The sequence below is a fragment of the Poecilia latipinna genome, unplaced genomic scaffold, assembly GCF_001443285.1.
Source record: "Poecilia latipinna isolate Pla-1442-1.1 unplaced genomic scaffold, P_latipinna-1.0 Scaffold3801, whole genome shotgun sequence".
NCBI lineage: Eukaryota > Metazoa > Chordata > Actinopteri > Cyprinodontiformes > Poeciliidae > Poecilia > Poecilia latipinna.
Genome location: NW_015116417.1, coordinates 17,462 through 37,580, shown reverse-complemented (window position 1 = coordinate 37,580; position 20,119 = coordinate 17,462). Strand labels below are relative to the sequence as shown.

At 37.2% G+C, this 20,119-nt stretch overlaps 1 protein-coding gene across 1 annotated transcript in view; it reads left to right on the top strand.

The window, feature by feature from the left end:
- Window positions 1–3,203: 3,203 nt before the first annotated feature.
- The window catches only part of dennd6a (DENN/MADD domain containing 6A), a 22,506-nt gene continuing 5,590 nt past the window's right edge, over window positions 3,204–20,119 (top strand). The window contains exons 1-17 of the mRNA XM_015024765.1: window positions 3,204–3,661; window positions 4,214–4,252; window positions 5,117–5,159; window positions 10,244–10,356; window positions 11,973–12,053; window positions 12,739–12,844; window positions 13,938–14,017; window positions 14,654–14,713; window positions 14,805–14,860; window positions 15,400–15,522; window positions 15,658–15,753; window positions 16,982–17,076; window positions 17,172–17,237; window positions 17,319–17,383; window positions 18,488–18,577; window positions 18,649–18,812; window positions 18,923–19,025. Coding sequence (XP_014880251.1) covers window positions 3,431–3,661; window positions 4,214–4,252; window positions 5,117–5,159; window positions 10,244–10,356; window positions 11,973–12,053; window positions 12,739–12,844; window positions 13,938–14,017; window positions 14,654–14,713; window positions 14,805–14,860; window positions 15,400–15,522; window positions 15,658–15,753; window positions 16,982–17,076; window positions 17,172–17,237; window positions 17,319–17,383; window positions 18,488–18,577; window positions 18,649–18,812; window positions 18,923–19,025 — 1,611 coding nt within the window. The 5' untranslated portion in view covers window positions 3,204–3,430. The remainder of the gene's footprint in view (window positions 3,662–4,213; window positions 4,253–5,116; window positions 5,160–10,243; window positions 10,357–11,972; window positions 12,054–12,738; window positions 12,845–13,937; window positions 14,018–14,653; window positions 14,714–14,804; window positions 14,861–15,399; window positions 15,523–15,657; window positions 15,754–16,981; window positions 17,077–17,171; window positions 17,238–17,318; window positions 17,384–18,487; window positions 18,578–18,648; window positions 18,813–18,922; window positions 19,026–20,119) is intronic.

Below are 20,119 nucleotides of genomic sequence, written 5' to 3'. Positions count from 1 at the left end.
AAAGCGAATAACTTCACAAAATGAAGAACAAATGAAAATTGTTTGAAGCAAAGACTCACAGATTATGTTAAAGCGCAACTTCATTGTTGTATTTTCCTTTTAGTTTATAAAATAACATAATATGTACAATTGTGCCTTTGTACATTGTATACATTTTTCTTTCGGATTATATCATTTTACAAAATGGTGTTTTATTTTTATGTCTTTGACGGCAACTTTTGACTTTTTTAAAGTAAAGCTACTCTTAGTTTACTAAAATTTTTTGGGTTACTCTGCTAACATCTGGTTTTGAGTTACATTTTACAACACCAGAATTTTCACTTAATGATTGAAATTAAGTGTTTTTTGTCCTTCTTGTATCACTTCTTCAATAGTCACACTAATTTTTGTATATGTTTCATTTTGTGTTGCTGTTTATCCTGAAAGGATTTATAAAATGTCAGGGGTGGAGTTTTTCCAACTTTGACACCATTTCAAACATTTCATAATGAGACCAGATTACAGTTTCTATTACAATTCTTCATCTTTGTGGCTGTTTATTAGGAGCTGGGAGAACAGGAGGGAACAGGACAGTGTGGGTGATGTTGGAGGAGATCAAATTCTGCTTATAGCTCCAAAATCTCCCTGTCCGCTCTTTGGTGAACCGAACCCTGAGACTAAATCAATACTGGATGAGATGATGAAACAGCCACACCTCACATCAACCCCCCATAGTTTTACTTATTTCACCCTTTGTTTATTGAAATATGGGACAAAATAATTTTTTATTAAATTAAATAAATTTTCACCACTGAAAAATACACTTTGGAGTTTTTCTATTGGCATAAAGGCTCACCAATCAAGCATTAACAAGCAAAATTATAAGTATATATTAACTTTAATACTGAGAACGTAAATTATACCAACATATAAATTACACTGTTTATTTGTTTATTTATTCTTTTTGGCAATTGTGTTCAAAGATTCATGTTTTTTGTGCTTTAGTGTTAAGAAAATTATATTATATTATATTATATTATATTATATTATATTATATTATATTATATTATATTATATTATATTATATTTACTGGAAGCTTCTTATCATCATTGCTCCATTTACACAAAACATGAATGTACACTTTTAAATAATACTTTTATTTTATTGAAAAGAAAGTTACATTTTATGTGCATTTTATTTTTACTTTTTGTCTGTTTTCTGTTCGTCATGGTGGTGTTGCTGCCGCTCAATAATTTCCCAACTCTGGGATAAATAAAGTACATCTGATCCAGTTTTTTGTTGTTCATTATGCATTATTTGTCCTCCACTATTCTTCATTTTTTCCCTATTAATATTAGTGCGTCCTGACTTTCAGGATCAGGTTTTTGTCATGAGATGGACCTGGTTCTGGTCCTTGCATCTCTGCAGCTCTGCCCAGCCCTCCTGCAGAGCAACCAGAGGGACCAGCTGTCACTGTGCCAACAGTCTGGCTATTATCTGAGATTTGCCAGCATCTTACTGTGTTTTATCTTCTTATTGCTCAGCTGTGTAACTTACAAAGAACCACAGGGAGTATTTTACATTTATAAGTGTCCATTTAAGGATAAATTGGAGAAAAAAAATAGAAAAAAACTTGAATATGCTCAAGAGATTAGAATCTCCCCTTTGAAATCAATATGAGGAAAGAATAAAATAAATTAGAAAAATGCAGGCGGATACAGTATGTGTAAAGTGATAAATTATGCATGTTAAAGTTTTATTATTCATGTTTAATAAACATGAATAATAAAACGTTAATATAGGATAAAAAGTAAGAAGTGTGTGACAAAAAGTAATTTATAGTTTTTGCTGAACATGACATTTCTGGTCTCCACATTGTTATAAAAAATAACATTATTGCCTATCTTATGGTTCTTACTGTGCCAAGAAAAATAAATATTTAATAATTTAAATGTGCAACTAAATTCTCCACCGATGAAGATGATGTGAAAGGATTTAAAAACAAGATCTGGTCCATGTCAATCTTAAGGATCTCTAAAAATATATGTATTTTTAGATTTGTGTTTAAAATATAATTGGTTAACTTTACAAATTACTTTATTGTGCTTCGCATTATGGCATATAAAATAAAATAAAAAATTACCATCATTTTGAAATTCTGCTCTTTTTTTAAATGTATTAGGTCATACATATTATGACATATGTTGATGATCTTTTATACTGATTCTCTGTTGGTGACAGAAATAAATCATGTAAACTGCTATTATTTGCTCAGTAAAATTTTGATTAATTAAATGGGAATCAGAGTCTCCCTTCAGGTTGTTTCATCCGTCTGTTTGCTCAGTGGAGGATGTATTAAAGGATTTGGATAAAGCTGATTTACTCCTTTGGTCCTGACTCAGACTGACACTCAGGCCGAACAAGTGATTCATCCAATTATGGGGCTTACTTTATGCCTTGGATCTGGAGCAGAGCAATGTACACACTACCGTACAAAATCAAGGTTTTGGGTAAAGAATTCAGACTATCATCTCAAATTTCTGACTTTTTAAACAAAAATCTGAAATTAAAGTCAGAATTCGTTTTTCAGTTGCCATATATCCCTCCATATATTCATGAATGAATGAAATTAGCTTTTTCTTTGTAAAGGTTGCATTATTAGATAATCTGAAGTAGTGAGGCAGCAAGAGAAATTGCAGTTATTTACAATATTCTCAGCTGGAATCCATCAATCAATTAATATATTTTTCTTTTGTTCTGTCCTAATACCAACAAAACAAGACAACATTTCTCTGGGATCAAATACATATTAGTCAATGTATGATATAGTGATACCAGATGAAAAGCATGGACCGTTACCAATCAAATCTTAAATGTCTATTTTCAGTCATATTCAATAATTTAGAATATAAGACCAGATGTTCATTTGTCATCTTAAAAGTAGCTTTTGAAAATAACTTCCTTTAATCAGATAATAAACATAATTTTCATTAAACACTTTTTAATTAACTGTTTTGGAATGATCTTATGTAATATGGTCATGTTTCCATTGTAAGCGGAAAATCATAATTAACAGAAATAAAGGCTTTCAAACATCCATCTGTGTGCATTTAATTTGTATGACGTGTTTTACTTAGTGAAAAAGTTCCTGAAATAGATGCACTATTCAATAATATTGATAGGATCTGTATTTTTGCTTAAGATCAAAACAAGACTAGGAATAACTACATAACGGTCAGGATTATGCGTCATTACGTCACGAGGTGTAACGACAGGACGTTGTTACGTATTGGCCCAGCTGCTTATGCTAAATGCTAGCTAAGTCACTGGTTTCTGTTTTTGTTCTGCGGCTTTCTGTTGTCCTCCAGCAGGACTCTGGGTAGAAAAACTTAATTTATCAGATCGTTAACAGTCCTTGGAGCACCTGGACGTTTGTGTCGGGTCGTGGTCATGGCTCTGCAGGGGCCGGAGGAGGTAGGGGAGCAGGTTGAAGAGCCGGAGGACCTGGACGACCAGGACGCTAGCAGCATCTCCCCGGCCGAGGAGATAACCCTTCCACCGGGGACGGGGGGCGACGAGGAGTCGCAGGAGGCTTTCCTCCTGCCGTGGGACCGCTTTTCCTCCTGGCTGCACTGCATTTGTGTGGTCGGCTTCGACCTGGAGCTGGGCCAGGCGGTGGAGGTAAAAACAACTCGGCTGTGAATGTTTTAGTTAGCAGCTGCTGGAGGCTCTGGCTATGTCCTGGAAAGTAATACAAACTAATTTTTATTCACTCAGATTTAGCTGCAAGTTTTTCACAGCAAGAAGTTTCTCCAAAAATATGTTAAGCTAACTGAACATTTTTAGTAAAAAGACTTTAAATGGTTTTCATTTAAGTTTCTGTTGAAATGTCAGCTTTCGTAAAGTTAGACTGGTCCAAAACACTTTGTCCAGTCACAGAGAGGATACATTTTATCATTACTGTGGCATTTGGTAGATAAAAGTAGTTCTGTTAATTCAAACTGACCAGAAACAAGAAAAGTTTGGTCTGATTTGACTTCAGACAGTGAGGGAAAAAAGATAGAAATGTTGTTTTTACTCTGTTGTTTTTCCACTCCAGACTATATTAAAAAATAATTAAATTGCACATATTACACAAGTAATACATCCTGAGACAAGATCCTGCTTTAAATTATGTTTAGTTAAAAGGTAAAAACTGATGAACTCCTGTTTTATCATTTAATTTTCTTCCAGGTAATTTATCCTCATCATTCCAAACTGTCAGAGAAAGAGGTGAGTCAAACTTCATTGGACCTGGCTGTATCCAAGTCACACAGTTTATCCATAGCACAAGGGGTAGACATTTTTCATATTGTTTATTTTTATTGTGGTCAAAAAATAAAAAAAACAGAAACGGTCAATATTATGGGCATTTTTCATTAGAGCATCAACAAATATCAATAAGCTGAAAATGTGATTAAATACAGTTGCTGTGTATTGTTTAGTAACAAAAATATGACATATTTATGTAACTGAAGTCCTGTAAAATCAGAATGTTTTTTTTTGGAAAAGTATTTGTGGTTACCTAATAAATCACAGCAAAGAAGTTGTAGATATTTTTAATGTCACTTCTGTCATTATCACTGTAAATATTATAAAATATGAGATCTCTAAGTAGCACTGTGATAGTTTGTTCAATACCTGATCATATACAATTATTCCCATTTTATGTGATTTTATATTACAATATAGTTTTGTAGGAGTGGAAAACCTTTCAGCAGTTAATCTGCTTGAAAAGTCACAGTAGTTCATGTGCGTAATTTAATTTAAATCTTTTCTCTGAGAGCCCAAGGGAAAATCTGTCAGAGGCTGCAGAACATTTAAAACTGGGGTAAACATACAGCCGGAAAGCAAAACAAGACATATTCATGTGTTAGAATGGCCTAGTCAAAGTCCAGACATAAATCCAACTTAGAATCTGATACTTGAACATTTTGAAACAAACTCAAAGAAAAGAAGAAATACAGTTTCTGTACAAAGCTGTTGGAGACCCAGGAGTGGGATGAGAAAGATGCAGAGGAAAGAAGAATAATCTCATGTTTGGTGTTGATGCTGTTGTCAGCAGTAAGTTAATGAGATAAATATGTTTTCTTCCAGAAAACAAGCATCTGCTACCTTTCCTTCCCAGACTCCAACTCAGGTGAGTTCCTGTTTCAGCAGCTTCCTTCTCTTCTCTGCACCAGAAAAATTAAAGCTTCATATAAGATGAAATGGCCCTGCGACAGACCTGTCCAGGGTGACCCCGCCTCTCGCCTGGAACGTTGGCTGGAGATGGGCAACAGCACCGCCCATCTCCAGCTAAGGGACCAGGGTGTATGGAAATTGGATGGATGGATAAGATGAAATGCCATCGTAAGACTAATTCATGCTAAGCCAGAGGTGGGAACTCCAGGCCTGCAGGTCTCCTGCAACCTTTAGATGTGTCTCAACTTCAACACACCTGAGTCAAATAATGAGGTCGTTAGCAGGTCTCTGGAGAACCTGACTGCACTTAGGATGTGATTCAGCCATTGGATTCAAGTGTGTTGGACCAGGGAGACGTCTAAGAGTTGCAGGACACCGGCCCTCGAGGAACTGGATTGCCCGCCCCTGTGCTAAGCGCTTTTGTTTAAACGAAGTTAGATTCTAACTAGAAATATGTGTGTCCACCATTATTACATTTTAATTTATGAACATGAACAGCCTGACTGACATTATCCGACAAACTGGGAATAAAACCAGTTAAGCTCACATATTTTTATGTTCTCGGTGCAAAACAGTCGTTACCCATAAGGTTCCAGATGCAAAATTGACTTAAATCATACTTTATTCATACCACTTTGAACACGACCCTCCGTCTACAGGCACATCTAAAAAAAATTAATATTGTTTAACAGGTTAGGATAGGTCTACGGGCAATACTAAATATGTTCATTACATTTTTTGCACAAAGTCTTTCTGAGATAATGTGATTTGGCTGTTTGTTTTTTAAATCCTTTGGCTGTTTCTAGAAATCCGAATGGAAATATAAACATTTGAAAAATGTGAATTTTAAATAATGGTGATAATATTTTCTGTCCCTCATTTCAGAAAGCTAACCTCTTGTCTTGATTCACCACAAAGAGAGAAATATTTCAAGTAGTAGATTTAATTATTCTGGGTCAAGTAGCCCATGGTCTGTCTGAGCACAGTGGCTCCAGAGGTTCTGACTCAGTCCAGTCCTGGTGAAGCTTAACAATCCCATCAGCGCTGCGGTTATTCTTGTTGCTGGTACACTTTTTCCTTCCACTCAACTTTCTATGAATATGCTAGGACTTTTCCACAATATCCCAATTTTGTGAGACACTGAATTTGTGGTTTTCATTCTCTTTCAACCCGTTTTCACCAGCTGTGTTTCCATCCATCTTATTATTTCACAATTTGACATTTTAAAAATACATTTAATTTAAACACACCAATTTCGAACAAACTCTCGTTTTTTGATTAAAAAAAAGTTTTTCTATAGGATGAGTTTTGTTTTCCCCCATCCCCCTTTTTTTTTGCTGTATTGCAATTGGTTTATTTCACAGAACTGGAGTGGAAACACTTTCACATGAGTCACATAATCAACAACCAAATGAATGGTGGAAAAGGCAACAAAGAAGACAGGAAGTAGTTGGAGGATGATGGTTTTTAATTACTTACCGCATTAACAAACTTGCTCATGTGGTTTTAAATTGGTTTTTAATTGAGTTAAAATGCATATACATTATTTAATTTTCTTTATTAGTGGAATATTAAAGTTTTGTGCACATTTGTAATGTAAACGCAGAACTCAGTAGCTAGTCCACCTGTGTGCAACTGACTGTCAGCGTATGCACACAGAGATTTGCTGGAGAACAAACAGCGTGTTACCAAAAGTCAGTGTTTATCCGTCAGCCCCACGGAGTCAGTGACCTTTTTAAAAATGCTTCACCCAGTTCAGAGTAAACGCAGACCAAAGTGGATCAGTTCCTGAAACCGCTTGCAGACGGAGTAAAGCTGCAGCGGCGTTACGTGTGAATGCAGAGCGACAGTTTGCCCTCAGGTGTGTTTTTGTTCTCTGTGAGTTAGCAAGTGTTGAAGATGAGGAACTCTCAGCCTTCAGTCCAGTGACAGGATGAGGACAAAATGCTTTCAGACGTAGATAGAAACCGTCCTGCAGACGTGCTCTAGAAGCAAAGAGACTTTAAAATATAGACCTGCATCTTGGATTCTCCATGTTTCACATAATTCACATTCAGATCTTGAAATCAGTTGGCGTTTAGTTGGCTTTCTGAAAAGGGAAACGCATTCTGAAACGTGGTTGGAGTGTTATTTTGCTTCTCAGCTCAGTCGGTTTAAATCAGGAAAAGGAAGGTTTAATCTGAGACGCATGAAAATAACAAAGATGTTTTAACTGATTGTGTGACGCAACGCAGATCTTTTCTGACAAGCTGTGGTACTCGGATTGAATTCTGATGGATGAAGACTAACGACTTCTGGTAAATTTGTGTTTTGCTTCCTCAACCAACCAACACTGACTAATCAGCTAACCAGGCTGATCTTTCACTTCCAGTATGAACAATGCCTTTAAAAAGATGTTTTCCCTTTTTAATTGCTTTTACAAATCAATCCTGATCACCAAAATGTGACTTTTTTGACAAACAAGCTCTTTAATGTCAAAGTAAAAAATGATTTCTACAAAATGATAATCAAGTAAAAAACATAAAATAAGTGCATAATTATTCACCTCCGTTTAAAGTGACTGAGCTAATTCAACAGAGGTCCAGCCAATTGGTGGTAAGTGTTTCACAATGATTGTAGTGGAGATCATGTGATTGCTTCTACAGGGATCTGATCCAACCAATCAGAGAAACGGTTATTGAAAAGTTCTTTGCTGTTTATATCTATTATTAGTTAAATATTGCTAAGTTTTAGTTTAGTTTTTATTTGTTATAGTACTAGTTTTATTTTTTTCATACTTAAGTTAATTTTTAGGTGCAGATTTAAAAAAAAAAGTCAAAGTATTATGATTATGTGTAAATTGGGTAATGAATACTTTTTAAATTATTGTTGAACAGCCGTCTGACTCTGATGTTTTCTCTCAGCCATTTTGTGGACGAGCGTACGCGCCACCAGGAGGAATATGGAGTGACGTAAATTGCCAAAAGCTGACGTAATCAATTGGGAGAATCAATTTCTTTCAATATTTATTTCTTTAAATTGAACTTTAATAAGAATTACAGAAATTTAATTTAAATCTTTAAATGTTTTATAGCGAGAAAAGACAGCTGAACATGAGAATTCAAACTGAGGAGTAGTTTGAATTCGTTCATCGTGGATGTTCTTGAATGCAGCACGACATCCTGGAGTCTTCTAGGGGCTGATTGTTTATTTGTCCACACTGCGAAAGTCCATCAGGGCATCAGTATCTTAAAACTTTGATTCTGAGTTTAATTTTATCTTTTGACTCACACTCCATCCGCCAGGAGGTAACTGGGAGGGTGCAAAGATCAGGTTGAGGTTAAATGCCGTTCAGTGACTGTGCACTTCCTGGTTTCCCTTTTCCTCTTCCTGTTTGTGTCAAGATCCTGGAACACCAGGAAGACGCTCAAGAGTTCACAAATGCGTCTAAACAAATTTATATTTCTGGCTTGAATAACTTTAGGTTTGATATGCAAAGGTGACTGAAGGCAAAAGAGGAGAAGTTTTCACTTGTTTTTAGAGAACTAAAGAGTGGCTTTGTAAGATTATAAATATCTTCTGTAATGCACAATAGGAACAATAGAAATTTGCATTTTGAGCTATTAGTGTTTCAAAATCTTCAAGGAGATGTCAGATTAAATTAATCATGTATATACTGCAAATTAAAACATTCTAGGCAGGAGAACCAGATTATAAATTAGCGTGACGGAAGTAAAAGTAGGAAAGTGATTCTTTGAGATTTAATGATTTCGGTTAATGTCCCATCAAGTTTTATGTATCAAAAAGTCATAAAAAGCTTAATTTATACAGATATAAACCAGCTTCACTTTCAAAAAGGGAAGCTGGTTTTGCCCAAACACAGATCAATTTTAAAGCAACAGTGGTGTGTAAAATATATTTTTTTTAGCTTTAGGTATTGATGTAATGTTATTCCCTTATCAAAAACATACCTGGAGTATTGCTTTGATTCTTTCATGCATATTTGATAGATGCTTTAATCTCCATGGCAACCGTTCAGCTGTGCCAAACGTCTGAGTGGACCTAGCCCCGCCTTCAAGGCGTAGCTCTTCCTCGGAGTTGCAGTTTCCAAGCTTCAGGTCTTCCTCCTCACAGAGCAGCCCTCCCAGGCAACTCCCCCACTTGGCTCCTTCAGACTAGCCAGCAGTAATTAGCAAACACCTGTTGGAACTGTGCATCTGTTGAGCTCATTTTAGGAGCTACCTCTCAGAGCAATGCAAGTAAAACATTGTTAAAGGTTTTAATAGAGGAGCCATGTTGTGAGACTTCCTGAAGGCAGAGTTTCAGAAAGAACAGGAGTTTTTAAAGAGACAGAGGCCCAATTTCAAGGCATTAAATTAGGAAATACATTATTTTAAGTCATATTTGATATATGTAGCATATTTATAACAACTGGAGGTAACATAGCTACTTTTTTATGCTATAAAATGCACTGTTTGCCTGGAAGACACATACTGGCCCTTTAAGTTTTTCTGTTTATTTTGATTTTGGCTTACAGCTGTTGAAAATCCAAGGAATCAATTTCTCAGAAAAATAAAACATAAAACCAAAACAGGATTTTTATTACTAAATGTGGGTCTGCAGCTAGCAAAAAAAAGGAACCAAACTGACATTTAGCTTTTTTTTCTGTGGAGCAATTTCAGTAAAAATTTAAACTATCCTTGGTGTAAAAATCTCTGATCCAGAAAAATCATAGGCTAGACTGCCAAGAGAGGGACTGAGTAGAGAATAAGTGAGGCTGGTCCAGGACCTGTGCTGTGACAAGACAGCGCGGTGAGGTGTGCTGTGGGAAGACATGGAGGCAGCTCTGCTAGTATGTAGTGTGGAGCCTTCTTTACATTTCTTAATTAGACTTTATGAACTTCAACAGACAAACATGTTTGATGTCCATATTGTGAAATGATTAATTGCTTTCAGGAGAAATGTCAGTAGACGTAACACTTGTATCTGACTTGTATCCCTGTCTTTAGCTTTTTTAACCTGATGCAGCATTTCAAACAGCGTTTCGTGTTGTGTTTCTAGGTTGCCTTGGCGACACGCAGTTCTGCTTCCGCTTTCGACAGGGATCCAACAGGAAGTCGTCCCTTGGGTGTTTCCTGGAAAACACTGATCGAGACGCGCCGCCCTGCCTGAAGGTTTGGAGCCCTAAGGAATACATTTGGCCACATTATTAATAACAGCAGCAGCTAATCCCTTCCATTACACCTTGATGGGGCAGAGCGGCAGCTGCAGTGAGAGGCTAACGTCTCTGCAGAACTGAGAGGTTCAGGAGACATTTAGGTTCTCCAACACCTTGGCTAAAGGAATGAGCTTATAAACTGCTTTCTGTTTCTTATAGTACTGCAGTAAAAGTTTTCTGTGGTGGTCGGGGCGCCGAGGCGGTCCACCATGTTTTTGTATTAAAAGATGTTAAGTTGAGAGGAAATGTAAAAATATTACTGGGTAAATTGTATTTTACTGGAAAACATCGCTAGTGAAAGCTATTTAAACCCACAATTAGTCTTAAAAACAACAAATCAAAAAATACACTTAAAATGAATATTAATTATTTGCACTTCTGTTTAATCCAAGTTAAGCCAGCGGCTCCATCAGGCTCCCCAGGGCTTCAGGTGCCCCATAAATATTTTAACACAGATACATAAATGTAACATTTATTTATTCAGATTATCAATGCTGCTAAATTTGATTTAATGGTTTCAGTACATAAATTAACAGATTTTAAATGGTTTAACATTTAAATTTAGATTTTAAGGAGCTGGAAAGTTTAATTTGTAAAAGTTCAAATAACAATATTCATAGTTAGATTGTTTTGTTACCACAGCAACAATCTGATGCTCTGAGTTTAATATTTGAGTTTGACCTCTGTTTGTTCACAAATATATCTCAGTAAAATACAATTATCATTCTTATATGTTCTTGGCAGCAAGAGGGGCCCGTAACTCAAATTCTGCTCCAGGCCCCATACAGCCTTGGACCGGCCCTGCATGATGAGTTAAATTTGCTGCATGGCTCAGAGATGCACAACAAATGGGAGATTTAATTTAATGCTGCTAATGTGGCTTCAGCCTGTGTTTGAGTGAAAGGAGGCGCACGCAATTCGAGCTGAGGTAAACGTCAAACAGAGCGCGAGGCAACACGCAGAGGCGCCAGTGGTGTGATTGGTCCGTGTTCCCTGGTTTTTGGCCCCTTAAGTGACTACAAACCCAGATTTTAAGATGTGGAGCTTCAATAAGCTGCTGGTGGAGTAATTCTGCTCCACCAGCACAACCCTCAGTGCAACAGCGATGCTTGCAGTCCAGTTTAAAAAAAAGAAGAAAAAGAAATTATAATAATTTTATTATTATTTTTCAGAAAACAAAAACAACCAATGCCTTGCCTGGCGGGCCACCAGGCTTATAATACACTGGGGGAAACCCTGCAATGCTTTTAGTGCAAAGTACTAATTTTATGTTGACTGTTGCTCTTTTGATTGCACTTTTGAGCTTCTGGGGATCTTAATTTCCCATAGGGGATTAATAAAGTATCTACCTCTATCTATCTCTCTAGCTAATTCATTAGCCATCTCTCTCTCTACCTGTCTCTAGTTGTCTCTTTCTTTAGCTGTCTTTTTCCCTAGCTATCTCTCTGTAGCAACCTCTCCAGATATTTCTCTGTAGTTATCTCTCTCCGTCCATCTCTCTCTGCAGCTATCTTCTGTTTCTGTTTATTTCGTTGTCATGCAGCTGTGTGTATCTTTGTCTCTGTGTTGCAGCGGGAACAAGGCCATTACTACGGCTATGTGTACTTTCGTCAGGTTCGAGACAAATCCCTGAAGAGAGGATACTTCCAGAAGGTCAGTGGAGATCTGCAGCTCTGCTCTGACTAAAAACCTGTAACTCTGAATTCATTCTCCTCGGACGACTTGTGTTGATAAATTCACTGTAATCACATGTTTTTAATTACCATCAGGCAACATGTCACTTCTGTTGCACTGAACAGGTGCAGTTATTTTGATTTTCTAGTCGTCATTCAGCTGCCTTTTAGTTAAAATAAGACCGTGTGTAGATTTAGCAGTTGGGGAAATGTTAAATTCTCACATTTAAATTCTTTGAATGATTTCAGGTGAGCAGGAAGTGTTTTTTGTATTTTTTTTTGTAGTGACTTAGAGATGATCCTGAAATGGCTGGTTGAGGAAATAGACAATGAAATCATGCATTAAAGTTGGTTCAGCCACATTAACAATGAAACCTGCATCCTAGTTTTTCCATGAAACATTTGTTGTTGTGTATTTGGTTATCTTGTAATGATTTAACAACTAGGAAGGCCAACTTGGTTCGTTGTTTCCTTTCTTTTTGATTATATGAAACAAATTACTGGAAACATAAATAATTTCCTGGCATCTTTTAGATCAAAAATTAGTCATCATTTCCCAGAACAGTGTGATGTTCCTTATCGTTTATCAGTGCTTGTAAAACCGACCTTGCAGAATAACTCCTGACTTTTGTCTGTTGTTGTTGAATGTCTTGTGTTTATTTCAGTCTCTGGTTCTGATCAGTAAGCTGCCGTATGTGACCTTCTTCCACTCGCTGCTGAAGATCATGGCTCCGGAGTACTTTGAGAAACAGGAGCCGTGCCTGGAGGCTGGTCAGTCTCAGCTTCTCTCTATCTTCATCTCTGTCGGCTCAGGGTGTATGTGGAACAGTCAAAGCATGAAAAAGTTGAGACCAAAGCGCCAGGCTGAAGACTTTTATCATCCAGTTTTTGGTAGAAGGAGACGAAAAACAGAAAAACGATAAATCATGCAAATTAAAATGATTGAGTTTGTTTTAATTTATATGATTAATTGATTTATTGCTTATTGTGACAGGACTAAGCATTTATTTGTTGTCTGTGCTGTCTGAGGTCTCTACCAGCTTTCCACGTTTAGAGACTTAAATTGTTGCCATTCTTCTCAGAAAAGTATCTCAAGCTCAATGAAGATCAGTTTAGGTTTCACCATTTTCAGGAAAAATTATCATTTTTGTGAATGTCATGAAAATGGGATGTCTGTCGACCCAGTCACTGGGAAAACATTAAATCATTTTTTTCCATTTTAGCAGAACTGTTTTATTAAAATAGTTGCTTCTGGTCGTCCTCTGCTGTTTTGACATTTACCAACTTAGTAGTTCTTTGTCACAATTATTGTAAATTTGCAAAATGTGTAATATGTCCAGAATAAAGCCATTCTAACTCACTAATAGAGTTGGACAACATGGCTGAAAAACTTATCACAATATAAGCATTTCATGTCATTTGATGTTGATAATTATTGTTCAGTTTTTCAGTTTTAAATATCTAAAACTCTATCAAACTTTATTTAATCTACAGTTTTCACTCCACACAGTTTTTTTTTTTTTAGTTTTAAGCAGTTATGAGACATGGAGGCGAAACATTAAACTGCTGCTGTGCAAGTTACTCAACAGGTCGTTGCTAGGCAACCGTAGAATGAATGAGTTGCTAGGCAACCAAAGAATGAGAGAGTGAGTTAGTTGATTGCACCAGCCTTTATAATTTAACACCAGTTTCTCTTTAATCCGAAACAATTTCATCTGGCTCATAATGTAAAGCAGAAATGTTCATAACGCACTGACTGCTAAAAACACTTAGATTTTACCGTCTATGTTTAGCTGCGACAGAACAGAGACGATTCCAGAGTGGATGCCTTCGTTTCGTTGAATCTTTTTTCTGTGTTTGTTAGCTTGTAACGACATCGACCGCTGGCCGACGCCGCATCCTGGACGAGTCCTGACTCTGCCGATCATGGGCGTCGTCATCAAGGTAGTCCCACACAGGCCTGATGGGAAGAAACAAGAAACAAGTTCAAGTAGCTGGAGCAGTATAATGTAAAATGTTATATGTTATAATGTTATTCCATCATCAGTATTTCTCAAACATCATGGATGTTTGAGAAATACTTTAATCTCCATGGCAGCCATTCAGCTGTGCAAAACACCTGGGTCCTTCAGACTAGCCAGCAGCAATTAGCAAGCATCTGCTGAACTCATTATAGGAGCGAAGTTCCAGTGCAACCCTGGTAAAAACGTTAAAGGGTTAACAGAGGAGCCATGTTGACTTCCTGGAGGCGGAGTTTCACAAAGAGGAGGAGCTTTTAAAGAGACAGAGCCCAATTTCAAGGTGTTAAATAGCAACGTAAAATTTATTTTAAATAATATTTGATTAATACAGCATCAATTGAAAGGAAACAGTTCCTTGATTGTGCTATAAATTGGCTCCATGTAAACACATAATACAGCCCCTTTAACAGTAGTAAATTTATTCACCTTAGCCAATAAAAATGTTTGAAATTACTTTATTTGTGGATTTGTTGTAATTTAGTTCCATGCATCAGTGTTTTATTTTTGCAGGATATGGGTCGGACCTTAGTTTTTATATTTACTTTTCTACCCGCTGCAGGTTCGCATCCCAACCTCTTACGATAAACCAGGAACCTCCCAGTTGGTCCAGTCAGCCCAGGTAAACGATCCCAGACAGGATTCACGTCTCAGCGTCTGATTTTACTCATTTTGTTTCACACATTGAGCTGAAGAGGGATTTCTGCTTTCAGGGCGACAGTTTGGTTTCTATCATTCTGCCGACGATCCATGAAGTCGACCTGTTCAGGTGAGACTGGTTCTGCCTCTGTGTGTCTCCACCTGCTGCTCAGTGGGTGGAACTGCAGCGTCTGTAAGCCTTTCACCTTTGGAGGTGAAGTAAAGCCCAAACTGTTAGAAAGTTTTCATTTTAGCTTAAATGTTTTCTGAAACTTTTGCATGGAGCGTGTTCTCTTGGCTACTCGATATGAAAAGGTCAGATGGTTCTCTGGTTTGTTTATGCAAGTTAACCTGCTTACAGCTCGGAAACGATATTCACAGTTATTTGGCTGATTTATCCCTCAGTAAAACAAAAAAACATGCTAAATTTGTACAATACATCTGATTCCTGGTTATTTTAACTTATCGCTCTGGTTGACTTATTGGTTACTGCGACAGCCTTAGCCTTGAACTAAACAAACCTAATCAGATTAAAAAACATTTCCTGTAACTGTCTGACTCTTCTTCCTTCAGGAAGAGGTAAATTTGTGAACTAAAATCTTCCTGCTTATGCCACATTTTCAGCTCTGTTCTGTACCAGTTGTCTGATAAAACGTTTCCTCCGTCCAGGTGCTTCTACCCGGTCTTCTTCCACATCCAGATGCTTTGGGAGTTGGTGTTGCTCGGGGAGGCCCTGGTCGTCATGGCGCCATCGCCCGCTGAGTCGTCAGAAACTGTGCTGGCGTTGGTGAGGTGAGTCGAGACGTTTCTGGCTCGCCTGGAGCCGACGTGCTGCAGCAGATCTCGGAGTGTCTCCTGGAGAACGGGTCGGTGTGACGGACAGATTTATTGAGATGAACCTGTCCTCCTCTCTCTGTTTCTCTGCAGCTGTGTCTCTCCGCTGCGTTACTGCAGCGACTTCAGGCCCTACTTCACCATCCATGACAGCGAGTTTAAGGAGTACACGACCCGGACGCAGGCTCCGTGAGTAAAAATGAGCCGAACACGCCCTTTACTGTTAAAACTCTGAACAAACGGGAGAAAGAATCACAGCAGGGATTTTCAGTTCCTTCTCTCATGACTAGGCCTGTCGCAATAACCAATAAATCTGTTAATCGCACTGATAAATTAAAATTAACTCAATAATTTGAATGATTTATTGTTTTTCTCTTTTCTCCCTTTCTACCAAAAACTGGAAGATAAAAGTTTTCAGTCTGGTACTTTGGTCTCAATTAGCACTTTTTTTAAGAGACTTTGTAATTAATTTAATTTGTTGTTTCTGTTGTTTATTTATTTTGGATATTCAAAATGTCTTCCAGCTCCAGTCTTAAAGTTTATTGATCTCATTATCATATTACTTGAAAATGGTCTGAAAACAACAATATTATAGTTTATCGCAATAACTTCTGGGATAATTTATCGCTCAGCAAACTGACAGTGTTACTCATTCTTTAGTTCAATGCAGTCAGACATAAACATAACATTACATGCTACTCTGTCACATAGAGGAATAAAGAATTAATTCCACTGCTAAATATTTAAATTTTTACATATTTTTACACACTGAGATGACAATAGACAGGTTTCTAGCTGCTGCCGTTACCTTAATGAATGATGTCTGTGTAACTAATGCACAGAAATGTCTCAACTATTCATAAGACTATTAAATAATGCTGCTAAAGTTTACATATATAATTAATTAGCTATAAGAACCAATTAATGACCTAATTCAATAAGAAGCAGTGGGAAAAATCAGCATTTTTAACATAAAACATGTTTCCCCACAGAAAACTGACAATAAACAAGTTTCTAGCTCTGTTATCTAGTTGACAGCTGAAACAGAAACATTATTTATTTATTCTGCAGATCATCCATCATATCAGGAAAAACCAGCTGGTTCATCAGGAGTTTTGACCTGAAGTCTGACTGAACTTCACAGGTTTTAGCACCATTTTAAAACTGGAATCAGATGTGTTTTAATTAGAAAATTGTTTTCAATAAAACCATTTCAACCATTTTTGGAGATGCAGAAAATGTCAAAAACGACAAAAAAAATTCAGTAAGAGACGAAACACTTGGTGTAACAGAAAGTACAGGGAGGCAATGTTAGTTTTCTGGACATGGTTTGCATTTTCACAAAGATTTAACTATGTTAAATATATAAAAGTAAAATTAATAACCATGAATTAATGGTTGGTCTCTGAATCTGCAGGCCGTCCGTCATTCTGGGAGTGACCAATCCCTTCTTTGCAAAGACTCTGCAGCACTGGCCGCACATCATCCGCATCGGAGACATGAAGCAAGCAGGTGAGCTTTACCGACTCAGTAATAACTTTATTCTACATTATGCATGTAATTTATGATGAATCCTCCCCTCGGTTTTAAATGTTTGTTTCTCCCAGGAGAGGTGGCCAAGCAGATGAAGGTGAAGAAACTGAAAAACCTGAAAACTCTGGACTCCAAACCCGGTAAAGACTCTTCATTGTTTTAGCTGCCAGCTGATCTCATTCCTGCCTCTGTAAACTGATCTCAGTGTGTTTTCATCACAGGTGTGTACACTGCCTACAAGCCATATCTCAACAAAGACGAAGAAATCATCAAGCAGCTCCAGAAGGTAACAGCCCGACTCCTCGCTGCCTGGTGCCTGTTGCTGCGTGTTTTTAAAGCAGCCTGGGCTGAAGGAGTCGTAAAACGTCTGCAGATCACATCTCTTATCTCCTGAAGTTATTGCTTGTTTGAACACATTGCCTCTCTTCTGTCTGATAGAAGCAAAGACATGAAGATTTATGTTGGATAATTTCTTCTCAGATTGTTGGCTGAGGGGTAACAGAGCATGAAGCAACACGAGGGTTGTTGCCTTGCAGCAGAAACATGACTGCTGACTTAATCAGTCTCTAACTGGCAGAGCTGGGCAGTAACTACTTACAGTTACTTCAGTAACTTTTTTGAACAATAAGGGATATTTTCACTACACTGTACTTTTTACTTCTACTTGAGTAATTTAACTATAAAGTATCTCTGCTCTTACTTGAGTAAAATTTCTGGATTTTTAACATGTTTAAACCAGAAACTCACCAGACACAGAGACACACCTGCAGTTTCTGTTAAAGTTTGATCATTTTTTATTTAATTGAAAGAAACTGATTTGGAAACATTTCTTTTTATTTTTTGTTATTTTTATGAATTATCGTTTTGGTCTTTAAAATGCCAAAATTTCCATTTAACTTTATATTTTAGTTCATTTGTAGTTTTTAAATATTAAATGATTGACAATCTGATCAGTTACTCAGGACTTGAACAGACTTTTTACCAAATTTTTTGGACGGCTACTTTTTACTTTTACTTGAGTAAAAATATGTTGAAGTGGTGCTTCTCTTACTTCAGTAAAGTTTTTGGGTACTTTACCCACCTCTGCCAGTTGGGCTCATGACGTTTGGGTCCGCAGCGATCTGACCCTTAGCTAACGAAGCAATCATATTTAATAAATTTATAGAAATAAATCTATTAATTCCACACATATTGGCATTTTCACGCCTTTATTTCTGTTAATTATGAATTTACCCAAAATTTCGGTAAAATTAAGTTTAGTAGTTGAAAATGCTTCAATGTTTCTGTGGAAAAAGTCTACAAACCCTGCTTATAGCACTTGATAATATCGTTATAAAAATAAAATCCTGAAGCATTAACGGTTTTTAACCCGTCTGCTTCTGTTTTTCAGGGCGTCCAACAGAAGAGACCGTCGGCGGCTCAAAATGCGATTCTTCGACGGTACTTTTTAGAGCTGACTCAGAGCTTCATCATTCCTCTGGTAAATGCCGTCCGTTTTATCCGTCGTGAAAGCACACAGCAGGTGTTAAACGGCGAGTCGGGTCGTTGCAGGAGCGATACGTGGCCAGCCTCATGCCTCTGCAGAAGTCCATCAGTCCCTGGAAGAGTCCGCCTCAGCTCCGGCCTTTTGTCCAGCCGGACTTCATGAAGACTCTGGAGAAAGCAGGACCGCAGCTCACCTCCAGGCTCAAAGGAGACTGGATTGGACTCTACAGGTGCCAGCTGCTGTATAATAAAGCTGTAGCTCTGTAAATGTGAATACATACAGAAACAAAGTGATGTAAGCCTCTGAGTCGGCGTGAACTCCTGTGATTTGTATTTTTAGGCATTTTCTAAAGTCTCCCAACTTTGACGGCTGGTTCCGGAGCAGGAAAAGAGAAATGACTCAGAAACTGGAGGCTCTGCACCTCGAGGCCCTGTGTGAGGAGGTGAGCGAGACGATCAGACAAATGACTGGTGTGAAACCCCAGAACCACAAAGTTCTGGAAAAAAACATAAACCAGAAGAAATAACTGGGGAAATTTAGCCAACTTCTACAACATGTGACCTGTTCATTCATCCAGCCACCGGGGGCGCTGTTGTAAAAATGAGATAGATGCTCTCTGCTGGTTCTCCTCAGCTGGCATTGAGGCGTCTCTCTTTACATCCCAAAACTCAATGAAAACTTGACATGGAGCTACCAAACTCAGCAGCGAGCTGCTGACATTCAGCTTGTTTGGATCCGCTTGGTCATTTTTATCGTTAGGATCTGTTTTTACGTCCCATTTTGTCTGTTTTACCACTTCTGCATTTGTGGAATGGTACTTCATAGTGTAACTTGGTTGTTTTCGATGAGTTTGTGTTTAAAAATATTTCATATCCTGAAAAGGACTGTGCACTAAACATGGATAGGCACACCGCTTGAATTTTACTGGTAAATTAGAACATAGTCTCAGCCCCGGTCTAAATTCTGCAATATCTAAATAGGTTAACTTCTTCTATCTATATTAAAATAGAGATGTGACCAAATTTCTAAATGCATTTCTAATTTCGGGTATGAAGATTTTTCGCGACATGAGGCAAATGAGTTACAGTATTATTAGGAAGGAACATGGATTATATCTAAGTATCTTTGTGGAAATAGTAAATTATCTGCATGTGATGCAACTTTGAATCAAAAGATTACCTTAGATTATAAAACTAATATATAAACCATGAAACAAATAATTAATAAGGGATCTTTCAGTATTGAGCTGTGTTTAAAACACTGTAATGATGAAAAAACAATAGTTGTTTAAAAACACGTTTGATTTTTTTATTATTGCAATTTCAAAGTCAATAAAATTGAAAAGTTTGTTTCATTCCTTAAGTGCCTGGTGGATCTAATCAGCATCATACCTAAGTACACTGTAGCAGCAGGTGCAGTATTCACACTAATAATTTCTAATTAATTTATCATCTGATTAACAGAAAAACACCAATAATACATTTTTTGTACAATTATATATTCAGATATTAGGGGGTTAAAATGTACTATTGTTAA